Below are 20,706 nucleotides of genomic sequence, written 5' to 3' on the forward strand. Positions count from 1 at the left end.
CTCTCGGCCCATCGCGACCCCAAAGAGAAAAAAGAATTTGATAATGCTACCGAAACCTTAACTCGGTCCGTCTTACGGCCCGAGTAATTAAGCGTAATTTGATTTCTCGAACTACCAGCAGCTCACGAACCTCGACCCAGATCTCGCTCTGTCTCGGTCGACTTGGATGGACACAGATGCACGCGGTTTCACTACGTATAAAAATAATTGATTTTGCAAGGAAGTTTACTCACAATTCAACTGTTTATCATTACGGTAAGCTCTAGTACTTTTTTTCAGTGTATTTAGGTTGTAACAGACTTCAATAAGGCCATCGGTTCTCGGAATAATAAGCGGTCTTCGATACGGCCACCTCAGCCGAATCAGCACCGCCAGAGCGCAGGATACTACTTGAATTTGAGCTGACGGGACGCTGATGGAAAAGCTTTGATCCGTGGAGGTTATTTTGTTTGTATTAACTAAGTATGTTTCAGTTTTTGACCTGTTAGCCGACATGTCTTGAAAACCATCCAACGCGTATAAATGTGACAACAAAATGCTGCGTTAAAAATTGATTGTTGTTATCTAAAATTGATTGTCGTTAACTATCACTTAAGTCATGCAAAATTTATAAAGTGACTGTACTTGTTTTAAGGCTTAAGTAACATCCAAACGGTGGTATGCAGGCTGGCTGTAAATCTTGTGAAATTTAAACACTGTAATTTTACCGCTGGCACTGTGCACAGCAGGGGTCAGGATGCAAACTGCAGGTTGCAGGTTGCAGGTTGCAGGTTGTAGGTTAAAAATTAAAATAAAAAAATGTAAAAAATTAATATAAAACTCGCATAAATACACTCACATAATGAAATGTTTTACTCCAGTTTATTTGAATGAATCTATTAGCTAAAATTAATACGTCATTTGAAAGCTAATAGAACATAAATAAGTGAAATGATTTGGAAGATTTGATGAGATAAATGTCGAAAATATTGTAGTGTTCATTGTTTATATAGGCGCAGCTTGCTTTTTTTTACTATTTCGGTGTTGAAAAAAAAATTAGGTTAAATATCAGGTCAAATCCATTAGCTGATTGGTCCTTTAAAACTCATCCCAGACTTTCGAATATGACTAATTATATGCTATCGTCCTATAATAGGGACGAGCTCCTCCATTTATTGCTCTGATTATCTGAAAAACGCAGTTTTGCATTAAAATTTGAATTCACTTATAACAAATTTTTATACCTCCCCTGTACTATCACCGCAGGAGAATTGGTGTAGCTGAAAGGCATGCTCCTGGGAGGTCGAATGACTCTTGTGCTAAAATTACATTGATTGATATTTTATTTACCTTTCCTTTCCTGAAAAGGAATGCCATCTCGATTTATATTCTCACCTTCAGCGTCGCATTCTTATCTATACAAGCATATAACAATGTCTTGTTGGTCATTATTTGATCCATGTTAAGCTTCAAACCCACAAAAACTGCAGGGATGACATCTTTCAACACTAGCTTCTACTCTCTCCTGCTTCCCAGATGTGCGAATCATGTGACCCTCAGAGAATATGGTGCCAGTCTCTGTCCCAGTGAACTTTGTTTAAATTTTTTCATTTTTTTATGTAATTTTTTGTTTTATTTATTTTTAATTTTTTTAAGGCCTCAATTGAACAGTTTTTTATATATTACTAATCGGTAAATGCACACATGCAAGTACATGGCGCTGCTAAGCTTAAAAAACAAGCTCACTGTATATCACGTTCGACCACACATTAGCAAGTCTTTCCAAAAGTTTACTTATAGCATTATTTGATCCATGTTAATCTTCAAACCCACAAAAACTGCAGGGATGACATCTTTCAACACTAGCTTCTACTCTCACCTGCTTCCCAGATGTGCGAATCATGTGACCCTCAGAGAATATGGTGCCAGTCTCTGTCCCAGTGAACTTTGTTTAAATTTTTTCATTTTTTATGTAATTTTTTGTTTTATTTATTTTTAATTTTTTTAACCTGCAACCTACAACCTGCAGTTTACACCCTCCGATTCTTAATTGGACCTAGACTTGTGTCTTAGGGGGTGTCCAGCGATGTAGCAGTTGACACCTCGGTCAACTGTTGGTCAATATATCCGTCGATGTATCATCCATGTAGTGGTTGGGTATCAGTCAATATTGGTCGTGTATCTACTAGTGTGTAACCAAAAGTCAGCTGCTGCAGGCTATCGATCGGCGTTTGGTCGTTACTTTGCCTACAGATCATCAACATTTGGTCGACGCGGGACATTGTTTCTTTCAGGTGGTGTCAACCGATGTAGCGGCCGACAGCTCAAGGTTGATACATGAGTAGCAACTAACAGTCGGCTGATAGTCGTTTGACTGTCGGTCGTGATATCGGTCGATACAAGTCTGACATATTGGCCGAGTAGAAGCCAATTTGTTGGCTGTTGGTCGATAGTTGGTTTCTGCTGGGTCATTGACACTTGTTGATTGACATATCATTGACACACAGTTGATCCACATTTGATGATGTTGTATCTATGTACTTATACATGTAGTATATCAGGGTAGGAGATGTTGTAGTATTAGCAGTCTAGTACCCAGTAAAAAAGTTGTATACACCACCAATACTTAACCGATACTTGACTGACAGTTCACCGATTTATTGCCAACACACTAGTGATGCTATCACGACTGATGGTTGAGCGATGATGGGTCAATTTATCGGCGGTATAACGGCCGATACTCAACAGATACTCAACCACTATCTGGTCAATGTATTGACCGATAGTCGACCAAGGTGTCAACCACTATATTGGACACCCCATATAAGACACAAGGTCTGATCAATTTTGCCCTTGATCCAGTCAACACTCGATTCTATCAAGTTTTGGCTATCAAAGATCTAATGGATGATTGAGACTCAAAAAAGACTGTCAACTTACTTTTAACCAGTACTGTAACTAGGAATTTTGGGAATTGCCAAGTAAAGTACACCTCTTCTATCTCACACTCTAGATTGCGGGAAACAAAAAAAAATTTTCATTTGATTATTTAATTAATAACCGTAGGCATGGGAGTTGTGTTGTATAATATCAATACACAGTCAAACTTATTAATTCCAGTCTTCTTTGGGACTTGGCTTTCTTGCAGTTGTAACAACTTCAATATGTCCGTGAATCAAACATTGCTAGACTTCCGTGTCACACCAGATGCTTCTGGGAGCTGGATGAAGCCAGTGCAAGATAAAATCGCTGAAGTTTTAAAGGAATCATTTCAAGCTGATAAACCAGATTTTAGTAGTTCTACTGTAATGCTATTTACAGGTCAACATGGAATGTGAGTAAATAAAATAAATGTAAAAAAAGTGCATGACTGAATATCAATCTTAATCAATATGAATACTTAGAATTCATGTGCTCTTCTTGGAGAACAGGAACACTGCAGCCATCAACATCACTGAATGCCAGCAATATTGACATGTAGCTTAGCAGGAGATGAAACACAAAGCTACATATTAAAGATATTAAAAAGTCACAATTATGTAAACACACAACTGAAGCAGCTGGTAAAAGAAAGGTTTATGCTAATTCAGCCAACGTGTAGGATCTGCATACATAACAGATTAAAGCAGTTGTATGTTAATTTACCTTAAGAGTTTGTTTCTGAGTTTTGAGCTTACTCTAACTATGCCCCATGCCCTCCCCCCCCCCCCCCCCCTGCCCTCTTATTCAGGAGAGGATTATTTTTATTTTGCTCTTTACATCTGCAAAAAAATTGTAAATAATTAAAGGTAGAAGGTTTGGCCAATAATGTATGGCTGGAGCATTTAAAAAACTAGGAGTTTAGCTACCCACCCCCCCCCCCCCCATAGGATGCCAGTCCATCGCAGTGTTACCCCCAGCAGTATGTCGCCGGTACCCACTTTATATACTTGGGTGAAGAAAGACAATGTGGAGCAAAGTTTCTTGTCTAAAGAAACAACATGACAGTGCACAGACAGCCCAGTACTGAACCACAGACCCTCTGATCTTCTAGTTGAACATCCAGTTGATGTGCTTAAACCATTATACCACCTTGCCTTTAATTATATTAATTTTATTATTTCATGTATTTCATTTCAGTCAGTGTACAGTAAGGTTGTTTCCTGATGGCTTGATCACATTAGATGTGGCTCAATATGTCATAGGTCTTGCTGAAGAAAAGCTCCTTAAACGAGAGGTAACTCCTGAACTGTGATGAAAAGGCCTACTGGCAAACTATGGTTTATACGTGTGACACAAGCATATAAGCATAAGCACAAGCACAAGCACAAGGATGTTTACACCTGCGATAAGCATAAGCATAAGCTAAGGGGAAATACGCAAGCGCAGAAGCATAAAAATGTGGCACAATTGCGCGGCCCGACTGCCTTTTATCGCGAGATTTTATTCCAGCATGGCAGACTACAATGTAGGCTGACAACTTGTCACTGTTTTTCAGTTTCCTTTCCTTGTGCTTGGCTTGCGTTGTCCCAGTTTACACGTACCGGTACATGTACGATTGCAACAACGCAAGCACAAGCACAAGAGAATGGAAATCGTTTCATCATTACATAGTTGCATCATACGTGTAAACCGGGACGATGCAAGCATAAGCGCAAGCTCAAGGCCAGTTTACTCGTAGGCTTCTTGTGCTTCTGCTTGTGCTTACACTTGTGTCCAGAAATACCCTGATTTTGGGTACTTTATATAAGACAGACCTTTTTGTCATTTTTATATGACTTCATGTTTTACAGAATTATTTGTGTTTTGTAAGAATCTAGAGTAGGGAACACTTTGTGATGTCTATCATACAGTTCATGCATCTCATTAGTGCATTTCTGGACATATCTCTGTGCTTGTGCTTATGCCTATGCTTCCGTCGTACGTGTAAACCAGGCTTTATAAATTAAAGCAATGTACTATCTTGAAAGTGTGATGAAATTTATATGTAAATATACAGCCATAACAGGTGCACATCTTGCTTAAAAATCTTGTTAAATGAATCCAACAATGAAATTTGTCAACTTGTTTGTTTCCAAAAGAATTCCTAAGCAGTTAATGTAAACAGTTATAAATAGAATCCAAAAAGGAGAGACCTACAGTAACACCAACTTTGCAAGAAATGCAGTATTATTTTTTGTGCCTACTCACTTGAAAACGTCTCACTGTGTCTGTATTATAGGACGATAGCAAGTAAATAGTCATATTCGAAAGTTTGTGCTGGGTTTTAAAGGACCCATTCCACCCCCCTAAGGGTTTACAGGTATGATGAATTTTTCCTGGAACTCTACATTTTTATTATTTGAAGGTTGTTTGATTAAAATATAATTTTGCAGGATTACATCAACCTTCGTGGCAAAGTTAAGGAGGCATTGTCATGTGTGAAGGCAGACTTTATCCCTACCATTTTTAGAGGAATGGAAGTTCTTCGCTATCATGATACGTCAGATGGTCGATTAAAGGAATATGACTTTGACAAGTGAGTTGTTTATACCAATTGGAGGGCATGCAGGTGCAAGAGAAGTTGTTAAGCTATGATTTGGCATACCATCATTAGATGAAGGTGGAAACCTGTGTTAAAGGGCAAATGAAGGGGTGTGCAGAATGACTTTTTATGTTAGGTCAAATTCTCCTCTTGTTTCACAAGCGAATACAAGGCAATTTGGAAGGAGAATCTAACAATTTATCAGAAGTCACTTAGGGCTTTTTTCCAGGCACCCCTTCAAATGGTGAGTAAGACAAAGGTGCAGAGAAAGGGATGGGTGGGTGGGGTTCATAAGACCAGGGGTATACACCGTAGCCCTGTACAGCCTCCGAAAGCTGTCAAGTACAACTTCTGGCTACCAGTGTGTTGAGTAAAATGATGATATCACCAGACCTGTGTAACATCTTTCACAGTGGCATGAGTCAGGACAGTACCATAATTTATCCCGACCTACATGTATGCTTACAGTAAAAGATAGGGCGAAAACCTGCATGGCAGGGACTACTGGATTTGCACTCCTACTCAAATAGGCCCTATACAAAACCCAATTTATTATTAAGCAGCTGCTCTTTTTTGTCATACACACGGGAAGTTGTGTAAAAAAAAGGTATTTACAGTCACATAAGCTCTGTGTTCTTTTTACCAAATAATTAAATAGAGCTTACAGTATTTGGAGCAATTTGGATCATAATTAATTAGCCCACTTAAACACCATCTACATAAGTTTGTACTAACAGTACATTCCTCTTGCACCAAGAATGAATGAAGGTCAATAATAATTATTAAATTATTATTATTAAATAAATGTTCATGAATGATATTGGTCTTGTTTGGGAAATTCATATACGTTTACGAAATGTTGTGAACATTTAAGGTTTAAAGTTTATAAATTATTATTATAAGGGCTAGCTTTGGGGTGGGGGTGATTGGAACTTTGGGAGAGTTTTGTTGGTTCTTTTTGGCAGAGGGTCCCTATTGATCCACAAAACTATATTTCTTATAACTTTTTGTTTCTCTGTATTCAGGCAGCAAGTTGATCAGGTCCAATATAAACATTTTGGTTTACATTATTATAACTAACAGTGCATGTAGACAGCTATGCTTTTTTATTTAATTTAATGTTTAGTTTACAGCTAAACATTTATCTCTACAACAGTCACCGGCAGATGTAACTTACTCTGATTAAAAGTATTCAGTTAGTGGATGAATGGTCCTGGCATTTGCTGTCACCAGCTTATGCTCTGCCACAGTATCCCCCTGAGAATCAGTGTGTATCCCAATTTTTCTTCCACTTTAATTTAATAACAACATCCTTCAATTCTTCCTTAATTGGTCTCCCTTATCAGCCCTAATCCCATGTAATACCCATGCATGGTATCAAAAAATGCGCACATTGTTACATATAATTATACTTCTTTAATTTTTTCTCACTGTTTATTTTTCAGGGTGGTATTTAACCAGCAATCAGAGTATCAGGATGTCTGGATTGCTCATTCTAATCGCTATGGAAACATGCTGTTTTTAGATGAAGAGGAGAGTAAGTACTGCAGGATCAAATGATTTGTACTTAAGGACGATGCCTACTAATACTGAAGTATTTTTCCGGGGTTTATGAGTACAGTGTATGCAGGAAAAGGAAGATCTTAGCTAGGGCTATTGAAATCCAAAAAGAAAATTGGAGGTAACCTCGCATTTTTCAGCAACAATTATTCTAAAAAGCCGTAAAATACAAAGCAATGTATGGCGTTTTTTTCCTAATATTTGAAACTTTATTATCTCTGAAAAATGCATGGTTACCCCCAATTTTCACTTTGGATACCAAGAGCATAGTTTGCTTAAGTTCTGTTTTCTCCGCATAGTTTAAACCATGCAAAACTATCCCTGCATTTATTTAGTAGGCACCACCCATAGGAAACCTGAGTGAGTATCTTGAGATGGGCAGTAGCAAAAGTAGGCACCATCCTTAATTCTGATACTTAGTCTGCCTTCACATCACACCTGGTGGCATAAAAGACAGCAACAAAATCTTTTTCCAATCCCACCAGTCCTTTGCTGAGTTCTTGATTACATCAGCTCATAGTAATTTCCTTGTTGTTTTAGAGCCACTTCTGAAACACCATAGCCTTAGGTGGCTGATAATGCAGCACTTGCTTTTTTAAAAATAGATAGTATAATTATTTGTTTATTTATTTATTTATTTATTTACAGGCAAGTAAAAACTAGCAATAAAATGTTCCGACGTTTCGGCGACGTCATGATGCCATTCTCAAGGAATGAATAATATAAGCGAGTTCAACGGAGTAAGATCTTAGATTGGCATAATGGAGTAATTTAAATAAATACTGTGGCGTGGATTGAATCTGTTTGTTCATTCTATTAAGCATGGTCTTAATTGGTCGCTAGTTTTTACTTGCCTGTGTATTTCTAAAGCATTATTAATAATGGTAATTGAACTGAGTGGAGTGCAATTTGGTCAGAAATCATATGTGTGATTTCAAAATCGAACGAGCACGCAGCGTGAGTTTGATTTGAAATCACAAGTATGATTTCAGACCAATATTGCACGACACAAAGTTCAATTACCACTTTATTACACCTATTTTGAAATCACAGAGTTTTATTGTCAATTTTAATGTTCTATTTTTGTTACTTCATTTCCATTTTGATGGGCTAAAGAAAGGATGCGATTCAGAGCAAAAAAATGGTGCAATTTGGGAATAAATCGCACTGTTGAGAGCCAATCAGATTGCAAGTATCACCAGTAATTTCAAAATGGGTGTAATAAGTTTTTTACCGCAACTGTTTCTAATCTTGCAATCTAATTGGCTAATTTTCCATTGTCGATAAGAGTCTAGACAACGCTGCTCACGTCAATCAGCGCACAAAATTTTGACAGTTATTGTAAAAATTTTCTTTGACATTTATATATTTGTGGTAAAAAACAAATCGAATGTGGTTTAGCGTTGTCTGTACTCTTATCAACAACGATATTCGTCATCGCTGTGGTCAAAATTTGTTGTGGACTCATGAGGCGCAACATTTTGACCACTGTGATGATGAATATCATTGTCGATAAGAGAACAGACAACGCTAAACCACATTCGATTTGTTTAAATTAACTAATTAATTTATTTATTTATTTTGGCAGTAAGTGTAAAATGTATATCCCATTCAAGCCTCGGTTTTAATCAGGCTTTTTTTTCCACAGCTACTCAATAAGTTTTGTATATCACTGTGATGACCCTTCATCCATTCAAAGTCAAATAAGACAGTTAAAATAAATTCCACGAAGGAGCTCTCCCTTTTAACGTTATTTTATTGTCTGCATTAGTGAACACAGTACTGAAAATCAGAAATGTCATTATTTTATCATACATTGAAAATGGCTCAAATAAGTATGTGTCCAGTTATTTGTCCAGTGACAGCATTGTTCTTCAGGTACATTCAGGAATAATTATTGAAGTCATTGGTATTTTATGTAATGTTTAAAAAACGAGCAGCAGTGTTTTATCGGGATTTAAAACCACGAGGCGCAGCTGAGTGGTTTTAGACCCAATAAAACATATTGTACTTTTGTGCTGCAAGTTTTTTGAATGGCTTCAAAACTTTTCTGGAAAAGCGTGTGTCAATTAATAGAGTTCGTAACAATGATGCATTTGTGAATGATGGAAATTAGCATACGAGAAAAACACCTCATACTAATAAGGAGGAGGTTTATCGATATAAAGTCACTGCACGTGATGTATTATCGACCATTTGATAGGTCAATGGGCTTATGAATTGTTAATGAGTTTTTGAATGTAAAACTTATTTTCGACAGATCTCAATCAACACGGTAATAATTATGCACCTGTGTTGTGGTTTTGCACTGTTGTTTCTCCATAAATGTTGCTTTTGTTCCCTCTAGTGTTGGCAGAAAGTGACATTGACTACACAAAAGCACTTTTAGGGAATGGTAGAGAAAGCTACAAAGACAAAGACATATTAATTCTGGGGGGAGGAGATGGCGGAGTGTTGAATGAGCTGCTGAAGGAATCACCAAAGTTTGTCACCATGGTTGAGATATCCTTGAATCATGATTAAAATGCTTTGTTTTGGTTTACCATCAATAGACCCTATTCCCTTTGTTGTTTTGTTTCCTAATTACAAATCATGTGATGGTACTCACATATTTAGGCTGACATGCCTTCTTTTCTTTGAAGGAATCGATTCCTCTGAGAATATCACATGGTTTGTAATGGGCAGATAGCAGATAGAGTAAGTAAGGTCTATTTCATTTTGTTTGTTTGTTTGTTTGTTTTTGTTTCTTTTGTTCAAATTTGCACTGTACGTTGAACAAAGGAACTCCTTGCAATTGTTAGAACAGGGACTTAGGGTAAATCTTTGGTTGACAGCACGTTACAGTATCGCCTGTGCAGTGCATTTCGTTGCAAGAGAAAGACCAACAGCGCGTTGTTGTTAACGTAAATGATAAGGTTTGTTTAGAACAGTGTAGCTGTAACTTTGAGACATGCAATATGCAGGGGCATTTTCATATTTATTGTGAGCATTTCATATTTGTTATTTTGTATTTATTGTACCTGTCAGTTAGTACGCGCTGTGTGATTGGTCAATTTTGCAGGCCGTATTTCACTGTACGGCCCGCTAAATTTGAAAGCTTCCTTTCCCGCGCGCCCGATTAATCTCAGAGATAAAATAAGTATCTTACTAACCTCGTTTTCCCGGTCCGTACAGTAAGCTACGAATCATTGTTTTTTTTCCCTTTCGTGGACCATAAATCAACGGGAAAAAACTCGGTCCGTAACTTACAGCACGGACCGAGAAAACGAAGTAAGTATTTATTTATTTATCTATGTTTATTATTACATCGCTACAGAGGGTAACAAAATAGACAGAAACAGATGCAAAACAAGAACAAAAGACGGGGGAGGGTGTGGCAGGGGTGGCAACAGGAGGGAGTCTCAATCGACCATACGGAAAAGATGACGGCTGTACATTTTACCACAATACCTTGCGAACATAACACAGCCAATAGGCACCATGCAGCTTAATTAGAAAGCCTTTTTTGTGAAATTGTCCCTATACTAACAACATTGTTTACGCTAGGTTTGAAGTTTTTGGAATTTTTTGTGCGTTTTTGTGTACGTTTTTAGGGAGTTTACTAATGGAAAAAACTGGTGAGCTTGGATTAAAAGGAATTAGTCAAATCACAACTTTTACATTGAGTCCTTAACCTGCCAACATAGACAAAGTTGTTGTTGATGCTGCGGTAAAATACTTGCGAGGAATTTGTGGCAGCTCCATGGATTCATATACAGGACAAAACTATGAAGTAAGCAAAATATACATTCGTGCACGCATTATACAAACCTTGACATCCTGATCAAGTGTAAGTTTTGTTAGCTCTAACCTGTTTCTTTCCGTTTACCCACTGGCCAAATCCAGCCTTGAGGGAACTTAACTACCCTGGGAACAACATATAAAAAGGACAATTTCTCAGAATACTATTGGCCAGACTATTAGACTGTTAGTCTACTTATCATATACTAGAGTTAGTCTATTACCTATTATTATTATCATTATTATTATTATTATTATTATTATTATTATCATTATCATTATTATTATTATTATTGTTATTATTATTATTATGATTATTATTATCATTATTATTATCATTATTATTATTATTATTATTATTATTATTATTATTATTATTGTTATTATTATTATGACTCAGGTTGTAATGTGTTTCAATTGAAGAACTCAGCATAACCTACCTTTGTCGCATTTTAGATCACGTTTCGTTGTTTTAACTCAGATTCACGGGAGGTTTAGCATGTGGTATTGAATTCCTTCAGAAAACATGGCTCTGATATTAAATCCGCTGCTTTACGCTTCGTTTTCAATAAAAACCTATGATTACGGACAAGATTCCCGTTTTTTATCATAAAATGAAGCGCAAAGCAGAGGATAAAACATTGGAGCAACCGGTTAATCTGAATTTAAGCAACAAAAGCTATCTGAAATGCGGCATAGGTAGTTAATGCTCTGAGCTCTTAATTTGGTAAATCTGAAGCCGTGCCTGAGAAGTTCAAATACATTGGGTCCTCTTTTGTGATCTTGTATAATCTGCAAGTGGGCCTACTGATTCTCGTTAGCTAATTTATAGAATAAACCCTGGTTTTACCCAACTCAACAGAGGACGTAAAACGGAACACAAAGGTTAGGAAAAAAACAACCAAATGTAAAAAACGAGACAAAAGAAAACTAAACCAAAAACAAACAAAGAAAAGAAGTGTCAGCGTTCAAATACGTGGAATATTTCTGCGACCTGTCTGATTTACCTTCCTGAGGTTTTTGCATCATTTTCTGTGTTATAATTTTGTAGGTAAGGATTGACGACTGCGTGAAGGCATTGAAGGAGTACGTTGAGCAAGGAAGGACGTTTGATTATGTGATAAATGATCTGACGGACATACCAATATCCGTCTCCTTACATGGTAAGTGCAAAGTTTTGTCTTTAATAATGACGATGATGATGATGATGATGATGATGATTAGCCATGTCTGGATATTGAAACAAATTAAACAATTTGAACTATCACTTGGCAGTACCTGTCCGGACTCAACACCGGGTTATTTTGTTAGTAGTGTTTGTTCATTTTTAAATTACGTCTCGTCTCGTCATTTCTTCCAGATTCACACTGGGAGTTTGTTCGTGAAATACTAAACCTTACACTTCGTGTGCTGAAACCTGGAGCGAAATTTTACGCGCAGGTAGGGATGGCTGACTGCTTCGCTCTTGATATTTTAATTTGCTACCAACCGACCCATAGACTAACGGGATAGGCAACTGTCTTACACGTCGGCTGAATGAAAGAACTGATGGCCGACTGATCGACAGCTGGACCGGGTAATTTGTTTACGCCCACTTCAAAATGGGGGATACTTACTTACCATGACAGACTGATAACTAACAAAATAACATTCAAGTTAGCCTTGTTAACCTAAATAGCTCTCCGGTTAGCCTAATTAAGCTTAGGTAGCTTACAGGTAGCCTTTATGTTTGGGGTTAGGATATCTAGCCAAAAAATTAGTGGTAATGTTGCCGCTTGGGAATCTGACGACCCAGGTTCGACTCTTCTTCTCGCGTTATTTTGCCTCCACTGCACAACTGAACACATTGACAAAGTAGAAGCAGGGGCTCGTAGGTCATCCGGGCACATGAAACATTTTATTGGCTCACACACTTGATGTACAATACTATTATATTACACACCACAGCCGGACGCGCAAACCCCGAAAAACCAGCTACTGGTAAAAAATGGGACCGTGTACCTCCGACTTATGCTATGGTGCTACCTTAGGGATTCTACGAATAAATGCTTCTTTTTCAAACCCTAAACAGTCACTATTTCAAATCTATCAACCGGCTTCACGCTCACTCCGTTGTTCGAAAGCCGATTAACGCTAATCCCCGATTAATTATTGACCTAGGTTTTTATATAGCTCATTATAAATCTTTTAAAAGATGATGATGATGATGATGATGATGATGATGATGATGATGATGATGATGATGATGATAATAATAACAATAATAATAATAATCGAGGGGGTCCAACTCGCCAATTTTAAGCTAATGGCAAAGAAAAGACTAAATCAAAACTAACGAACAAAGATATTTTGGAAGAATCTTTATTGGTCAGCAGTTAAACTTGAATAAGAGTTCACTTTAACCCAGGATTAGTTTAATCGGGCTTTGAACAACTGGACCCAGTTCTCTGTTCCGTGCTTACAAAATATTAACAGATTGGCCATCACAAATTACATTTTTTCTCCAGATTGAAGCTTATTTGTCTCTGAAAGTGCGTGTTCTTTCTGGGCTCCAGCAGACCTTACTAAGATCTGCTTTTTGCCTATAGTCATAAACCGCGCAAAATTACCAAGTTTGAAACAACTCGAGCTTCTCGGACCAATCTAATCTCGTCCCCAGAGCCCGCGTACGTTTTAGGCCAGCGGAGGCCACACGTCCACGCTGGAGCGTACTTTAAGTACGGTCATTAAAGTGTATCCACGCTTCCTTGGTGCTGATCAAAAGGAACGCAGTCTCTGGGAACGAGGCTGGGACCAATCCCGTCATGCAGAGAACGCTTGCGCGCTTAAAAATGACGGCCGCATCCTTTCTGGTAGCAACTCATCATGTATGTTACTTGACTGTATTTGTTTTTAGGGGACAAATGGTGCTACACGTAAGAAGCAAATAGAACAGTACGAAAAACAGCTCATGAACCTGTGTTTCCCTGTGGAGTTCAGAAGAGAATTTGTTCATGTTCCGTCATTTGAAGAAAGGTATCCTTTTTAAACCCTGTAACCTGTTCACTCCTAAGTCAAGGAACAAACTGGGCCAAGAAAAACGTTAATTTTGTTTTCGAAAACAACAACAAAAGGAAAGCACTGCTCAGAAGTCGTGCTAATGCTTTGTCCATTGATTTAGGCCTCCAGTTAAAAGTGCATGTGACAGTTTCCAATTGTTTTATTCGCTTGATCAAATGTTAATGTTGTTCTCGTATAAAAATTGAAAACGATATTCCTTGTCAAATTTTAGTCCCTGCGTTAGAGGCATATAAAAGCAAATTCCACTTCCGGTTGGGTACGATTTCGCGCAAGATGGAAGACTGGGGATAGTAGCGCTGTGATGTCAATACAGGAACGCTTAGTCACACATTTCTCTATTCCTCGTTTGTTTCATTCTGAGTATTCAACAATCCCATTCATTTTTTCGTGCACACAGTTTTCTTCCTCTGCACTCGAAAAACAATTGAGGAATAGAGAAATGGCGAGCCTAGTGTTCCTGTATTGACGTCACAGCCCTACTATCCCCAGTCTCCCGTCTTGCGCGGTATTGTCCCCAACCGGAAGTGACATTTGACACTTCCATACGCCTCAAACACGGGGAAGAAAAATTGATATTAAAGGGAATTGTTTTTCGATTTTCTTACGAGAAAAGCGTGAAGATTTGATAAAAAAAATTCCGCCGTGTACACTTTCATGTACACCTGTACTAGGATCGGGATATTTATGTAGGCTTTTCGCAGAGAAACGCTTTGGAACCCAAAGTCCGCGGGAAAAATTCACACTCCTTACCGATATTTTCATAAAACCTTGTGAATGTTTTCGTCCTTGACATGTTTATCAGCTGGACTTTCTACGAGGTGTGGAGGAAATGAACACTGAACAAATAAGAAATTCATAGGCGTACTAGCTGGAGTACACGTACACATGGTCGAGGAATTGAAATTCTCATTCTTAATTTTTATCCAATAAAACAAAGTAGTGAAAAGTGTCAAACGATGGTTGAAAGTTTTACATATTCTTCAGTTCAAATGCTTAAAAGCGGTGTTAAGTTCTTGGTAATTCCATGCATGTGTAGTGTTTGTATGTGAGTGGCGCCGTGACCGAGTCTGCAAGAGATGCGTTCATCTGCTCTTGTATTTTAAGCTCTATTCTTTCGCTCCAACCAAGGGCTAACGCTCGAAACGTTAGCACTCGAATCTCTTTACGTTGGCCAAATTACCTTATCTTTTCTATAGACTCCCTAATCACTGTTTTATTTAGTATTGTATAGTTATCATGAACAACAATGTATCAGTGATGGAAGCAATAAAATTAATAATTACATCCATTTTGAAATCACTGGTGATCCTTGGAATCTGATTGGTCCAAAATGGTGCAATTTATTCCCAAATTGCACCATTTTTTGCTCTAAATTGCATCCTTTCTTTAGCCCATCAAAATGGAGATGAAGTAACACAAATAGAATATTCATATTGACAATGATACTCTGTGATTTCAAAATGGATGTAATTAAGTGGTAATTGAACTTCGTGTCGTGCAATTTTGGTCTGAAATCATACTTGTGATTTCAAATCTGCGCGCTCGTTTGATTTTGAAATCACGCGTATGATTTCAGACCAAATTGCACTCCACTCAGTTCAATTACCAATATAAATTAAATTAAAAATTAAATTAATTAAATTAAATTAAAAAAAAACTCTGTTGATTAAACCAAACATTCGTTTCTACTCCCCACTAACGCAACACCACAGTTTCTTTACAAACTAACCCTCTCTGATTCATCATCTATTTTAAGCTCTGATTGGTTTAAGCCCGTCGCACACTAGCCGATTTTTTGTCGGCCGACGAAAAATCGGCTAGTGTGCGGCAGCCATTATTGTTTACGTTTTCTGTGATTGACCTGAGTAATAACTTTGGTTTTGGTTTCACGGCACTCAGATAAATAACAGCGCTGGCTGCTTCACACCGTGAGTGATATGTAATCAGCCATTTAATTCCGGAACAAATCCATGCTGTTTTTTAATACTGAAGTCACCTTCGACTATCCGCCATTATTATTCAGCACATTGTAATGCGCCGATCAAGTCGAAACCTCGATAAAACTGTGCTTTGTTATAAATGTGTTGAATAATAAAACAAATATCCTGCTCAAACTTGCGCAAAATCCCCTGATTTTAACTAACTCGACCTAACGACCTCGTCGGCAAAGTTTCAGGCAATTTTCCGTGTGATTTCGCGGGAAAATTGTTAAATAGATAATAATGATAATAGTCTTTCTCTGTCAAAGCGACAAATTTAGCGGTTTTTTGTTTTTTTTGTTTATTTGTTTTGTTTTGTTTTTTGTTTTTTGTACTCGCTCTAAATGTCCTCGTCAGCGAAAAGCTTAAAAAAAACTTTCTAAACACCTGACAACAGTTTAAAAGCAGGTTCGAACATTCCTTCGTCGGCGCGCACACTAGGGGTTGACATGAGGCATGCTGGTCGCATTCACGTGACATTCGTGCAATCATGTCAATCACGTTGACATGTGCTTGTTTTCGCACGGGCGCCAAAAGAGAGCTGTGCCGCGCACGCTCCGGGTGACCATAAACCAACTGTGCATTGAGAAGCATGCAGTTTGTCATGCTACAGTGCTGTTGCAACGTTTCAATGTGTGGATAAACTCCTGAAGCGTGACCCGGACTCTGTGGATAAAATCCCGTGGTGTGACCGCGCGTACCAGTCGATGAAAGCTTCTGAGTACTACTGCCTGATCTCGTACCCAGATCTTCTCTCTCTTCGGGCATCCGCAAACCTATTACATTGCTCCTCTGTGGTGCTCTTTATATTTTGTGCACGGAGGCTCTACCTTTTAAGTCGGTGGATGAAATTCCAAAGTGTAACAGTTCAAAGAAAAGTTATCGAGCAGTACTCATCTATATGGTACCGATTTTTATGTTCTAGAAAATGGTCGGCCTCGGTTTTGAGCTTGTAAGCGATTGAAATGAAAGCTACTGTGTAGTTGCTTCCCTGTGGTGCTGGTTGCGACCCTGTGCAAGGTGATTTTAATTTTTGAGTCGTCACCCGAGCCGGCATCCAAATAAAATCGGCTGAGGAGTACATTCAAATGGTGCGGTTTATTTTGCTGTGTAAGGTGGTTTTAACTTGTGAGTCTGTGGATAAAATCCTAAATACTTAATAACCGACGGTCGAGGTTATTAAGTTGTTTATATATGGCTTTCTTTATAGAAACCACACAACACTTTTTAAATTTGAAAACATGTTTCGACAGTGTTGTGTGGTTTCTTAGAATATCGACATATCTGCTACTATCCAGACCTTTCTTTATAGGAAATAAAAAAAGAATTTCAATTCAAGCCTAACTCTAATTTGCATAGTCTGAAATCGGCGCGTGGGCATTACGGGTGCGTAATGCCCTGCTCTGATCTCGATCTTAGCCAATCAGAGCACGCTTTATATCGGCCACTAGCCTTATCAATATAACAATATGAATTAAAAGTGACCGTTCATAAATCAGAGCTATATTATTGAGCCTTTCTTCCGGTAGTGGCTGTTGAATGAAGAAACAGTTTCTTTGTTCTTTTTTCGTTTTTGAGCTCGGAATTTATTTGAAACAGCAAGAATGAATTATCGAGAAAAAAAACGCTTGTTTTTAACATCAGTTAGCACAGTTTGCTAAATATTGATAAGTTTTTATCAAACTCTTTAAAACACTGTTTCAGAAAACACACCGTGATATTTTTAAAGGATGATCTAATCAAACACATGCAAATGTTAGATGCGATCGGTTGAAGTCAAGATGAAATAATTACTCAGTTTTTCTCCTTTACCGTATAAATCTTTTCAATAATAACATCGACATGGTTTGATTTCAAAAACAAGAACTTCCAAGCTACATTTGGGAAAATGACCGAAGGGCGAGAAATTTCGCAACACTGACATTTACCACTTTTGAAGCATTTGTTGATCCTTGTTATCAATAAGCAGCTTCCTTTTCAGAAAATCAAAATTTACTTGAACCCTTTTGAAAGAAATCCGAAAAACGAGAGAAAACAGTCAATTTTGTTTCTGAAATTTTCAGGATCTGCAATCTTCAGATCTCTACGGTTAGCAAAGGACTTTACTGATCAAGCTTAAAAGCTTCAATTAGATAGAAGAATGTAGCTGATCTGAAAAGTCTCGTCGCGTCTTTGGGTATATATTATTTATTTTAAATAGGTTTTACAATTGATTTTAAACTTTGCCTTCGTTCGTCATACATATCTACACTGAACTTTATCGATTACTATAGACTGAAGTAAAATATTATTCAGCCACAGCTATATTACAATCCTTTCCACATGATTTGCCGTACCGTTTCCTTCAAATGAAATTTAAAATCTCTTGTTTCAGAGGTGCACCATTGGGAAACAGAGGGCAGGTGCAAAACATTATAAGATCTTAACATTTTTTCTGTACAACATACAACCCCCACACCCCCTCTCTTCTCTAAATTTCTAATACTTTGCCGCTTATCATCCAACCATCATTTTATTCCCAAAGATCGATGAGATAAATATTAAATTTGGGTCGACTAAAACGAAGTTATGTTGATATGAGAACAGTTTTATTGTTTCCGTCTAATATTTCACTTATACATACACCCACCAGATCTTAAACTTCTTCACGCACGCCGACTCTGGTCAGTTTAGGTTCTTGTGAGCAGAAAAATGGTGCAAATTCATTTTTGTACCAATTCAGTTTTGAAAGCTCATTTTGTGCAACGGTTGCGGCACTTTGAGTAAAACAGGGCGAACCTGGGAATCCGTCACTTGTTATCACGTGATCTCGGTACTGTTCTCCAAAGCTTGCCGAAACCCTGAATTCTGGAAGTTTCTACTATATTCGGCAGGATAGGAAGAGGTTGTCCAAACTTCAAAATAGAAACAGGAGACCCCCACTAAGTCTAACCAGACAACTGTACGAGATAATGGTGGGATTCAGGATATTTAGTGAAAACTATGTAACGTTCCTAATGTCAGTTTGAAACAAACGGATCCACTCTACCTTGTTGATAAATTAATGAGAAGTACTTGTGCGAAACAAGTATTAAGCTTATCCCATTGATCGCACACTGCAGTATGCTCGGTCAGTGACAAGGAAAACCTGTACGGTTTGTATCCGTAGTTAAAATAATACGTGTCAGAATTTGTTGGTTACATCCGAGTACCTTACACACATTTCGTGCCAGTTGATGGCTCAGTATTTGAGTAGCTTCCTGTGTTATTGCCTGGATTGTTCAGTTCAGGAAGGCTTAAAGTCCACCTTGACCCCTCGATCTGAAAGATAATTTGGCTATTTCCCACCCCGCCATTGATGTTGCAGTGATTTCACATGGAAATCTAATCTCACCTAAATATTGAATATTAAATTTAGTTTCCACATTTTAAGACCAATACAGCTCAGTTACCTTTATATCGCTGAGCAATCACGTGTTCCGCCGTAGAAGTATATAGGTGGTTTGCATTGCCGCCATGTTGGTGGACAAAACAGAAGAAAATTTGCTCACATAGTTTGCATAAAAATGGCAGTTAACTACCCGAGGAGAAAAAAATTTTATTGTTCCTGTCCACTAACATGGCCGCCATGACGTCACATACAAACCATCAATATATATTCATTGGCTGCCGCAAGAAAAGTTGGAGACTTAAGATTTATTTTTATTTATTACTCGGTTGTATTTTCTACCTTTGCACCGAGAGAAACAAAAGATTTCGAGAGGCTGTCGCAGGAACTTCGTTTTTCTTAGTGGCCTGGCGAACAAATTATCCTTGTAACTTACATATTATTTGTGTTAAACGTCCTTGAACGTTATTTAAAGCTCTTTGCTTATTAGGAGAAATTCTATTTGAATTCAGCTTCAAGGAAAGCACATCACTAATACGGTGCATGAGACTATCGCTTTCGATAACATGCTGCTTTCTGGATGCCAATTAGTTGCTCGCTTTTGTTTTTAATCTTTATCTAAGCATGGCGTGGTGGTTTCTTTATTCATCTCGTCTGCCCTGCCATTTTGTAAAGCAAAGAATACCCTGTGGACGAGATTGTATGAAAATCGTACCCCAGCGCTGGAAAATCAGAGACAAAGAATTACGACAAAGTGACTAAACTCTCGCGAACCGTTTCCAGAAGAATGTTTATTTTCATCCGTGTAAGAAAATTGAGGGAAAATGCTAACAAAGAGTAAATGTTAAACTTAATATGTGAGTATGTTATCTGTTAAAAGATGGCTCGCCGCGCAGGAGATTGCCTCCGAAATAATTATTCCTGTCTTAATTTCTTCCAAGAGGCGGCGTGATACCAGCCAGACCGAAATCCTGCGGCATGTAAGCACATAAACACTCAAATTTACGCCAAGTTTGTCCTCTTTCGTTAAACTAGGCGACACTAGCCTTGCTCCAGTGAATACGGGGCATACAGTGTTAGCCAGCGAAGGAAATTGAAAGGTAGTGCGCGATGAAAGACTGAGAAAGTAATAACAATGTATGCGATGATTCCTTCAGTTCAGAACCGGCAGCTGCAAGTTGTAACGAGGAGCTAATTTTTGGCGAGTGGACTTCTTTTCTTTTTCCATTTTTAATCCTCTTGACCAAATCCCATGATGTAATAAATTTAATTTTTGTGACGCTATAACTTTAGCCGTTTAAGCGTTTCAGGAAGTAGGCAAATAGTCCCAATACATCTCCGGTATTCTCTCGTTCAGTTCTCCACTGCTATTTTTCTCTCCTCTGTCGATTCGTTTATAGTAAAAGCACAAGAAAGTATCAGGGCCTGGATTACGAGCTTAACTTTTTTTATGAAGAACGATTAAAATTTGTTCTTTA

The 20,706-nt window shown here is 37.9% G+C and overlaps 1 protein-coding gene across 1 annotated transcript; it reads left to right on the top strand.

The window, feature by feature from the left end:
• The first annotated feature begins 150 nt into the window (after positions 1 to 150).
• On the top strand, positions 151 to 14,836 carry LOC146455170 (spermine synthase-like). Its single transcript, XM_085094598.1, has 11 exons — positions 151 to 255; positions 3,128 to 3,313; positions 4,099 to 4,195; positions 5,334 to 5,476; positions 6,928 to 7,019; positions 9,390 to 9,544; positions 10,725 to 10,814; positions 11,874 to 11,985; positions 12,183 to 12,262; positions 13,719 to 13,837; positions 14,685 to 14,836. The coding sequence occupies exons 2-11, from the start codon at positions 3,144 to 3,146 to the stop codon at positions 14,713 to 14,715; spliced, it is 1,089 nt and encodes a 362-aa protein (XP_084950724.1). The 5' UTR covers positions 151 to 255; positions 3,128 to 3,143; the 3' UTR covers positions 14,716 to 14,836.
• The last annotated feature ends 5,870 nt before the right edge of the window (positions 14,837 to 20,706 follow it).

This window comes from Pavona decussata, unplaced genomic scaffold (assembly GCF_977016875.1).
Source record: "Pavona decussata unplaced genomic scaffold, jaPavDecu1.1 SCAFFOLD_285, whole genome shotgun sequence".
Taxonomy (NCBI): Eukaryota; Metazoa; Cnidaria; class Anthozoa; order Scleractinia; family Agariciidae; genus Pavona; species Pavona decussata.

Coding starts and splice junctions, on each gene's coding strand:
- LOC146455170 (XM_085094598.1), top strand. CDS start 3,144: ATGTCCGTGAATCAAACATTGCTAGACTTCCGTGTCACACCAGATGCT. Junction 3,314..4,098: donor TTTACAGGTCAACATGGAAT/GTGAGTAAATAA, acceptor ATTTCATTTCAG/TCAGTGTACAGTAAGGTTGT. Junction 9,545..10,724: donor AGTTTGTCACCATGGTTGAG/ATATCCTTGAAT, acceptor TAACCTGCCAAC/ATAGACAAAGTTGTTGTTGA.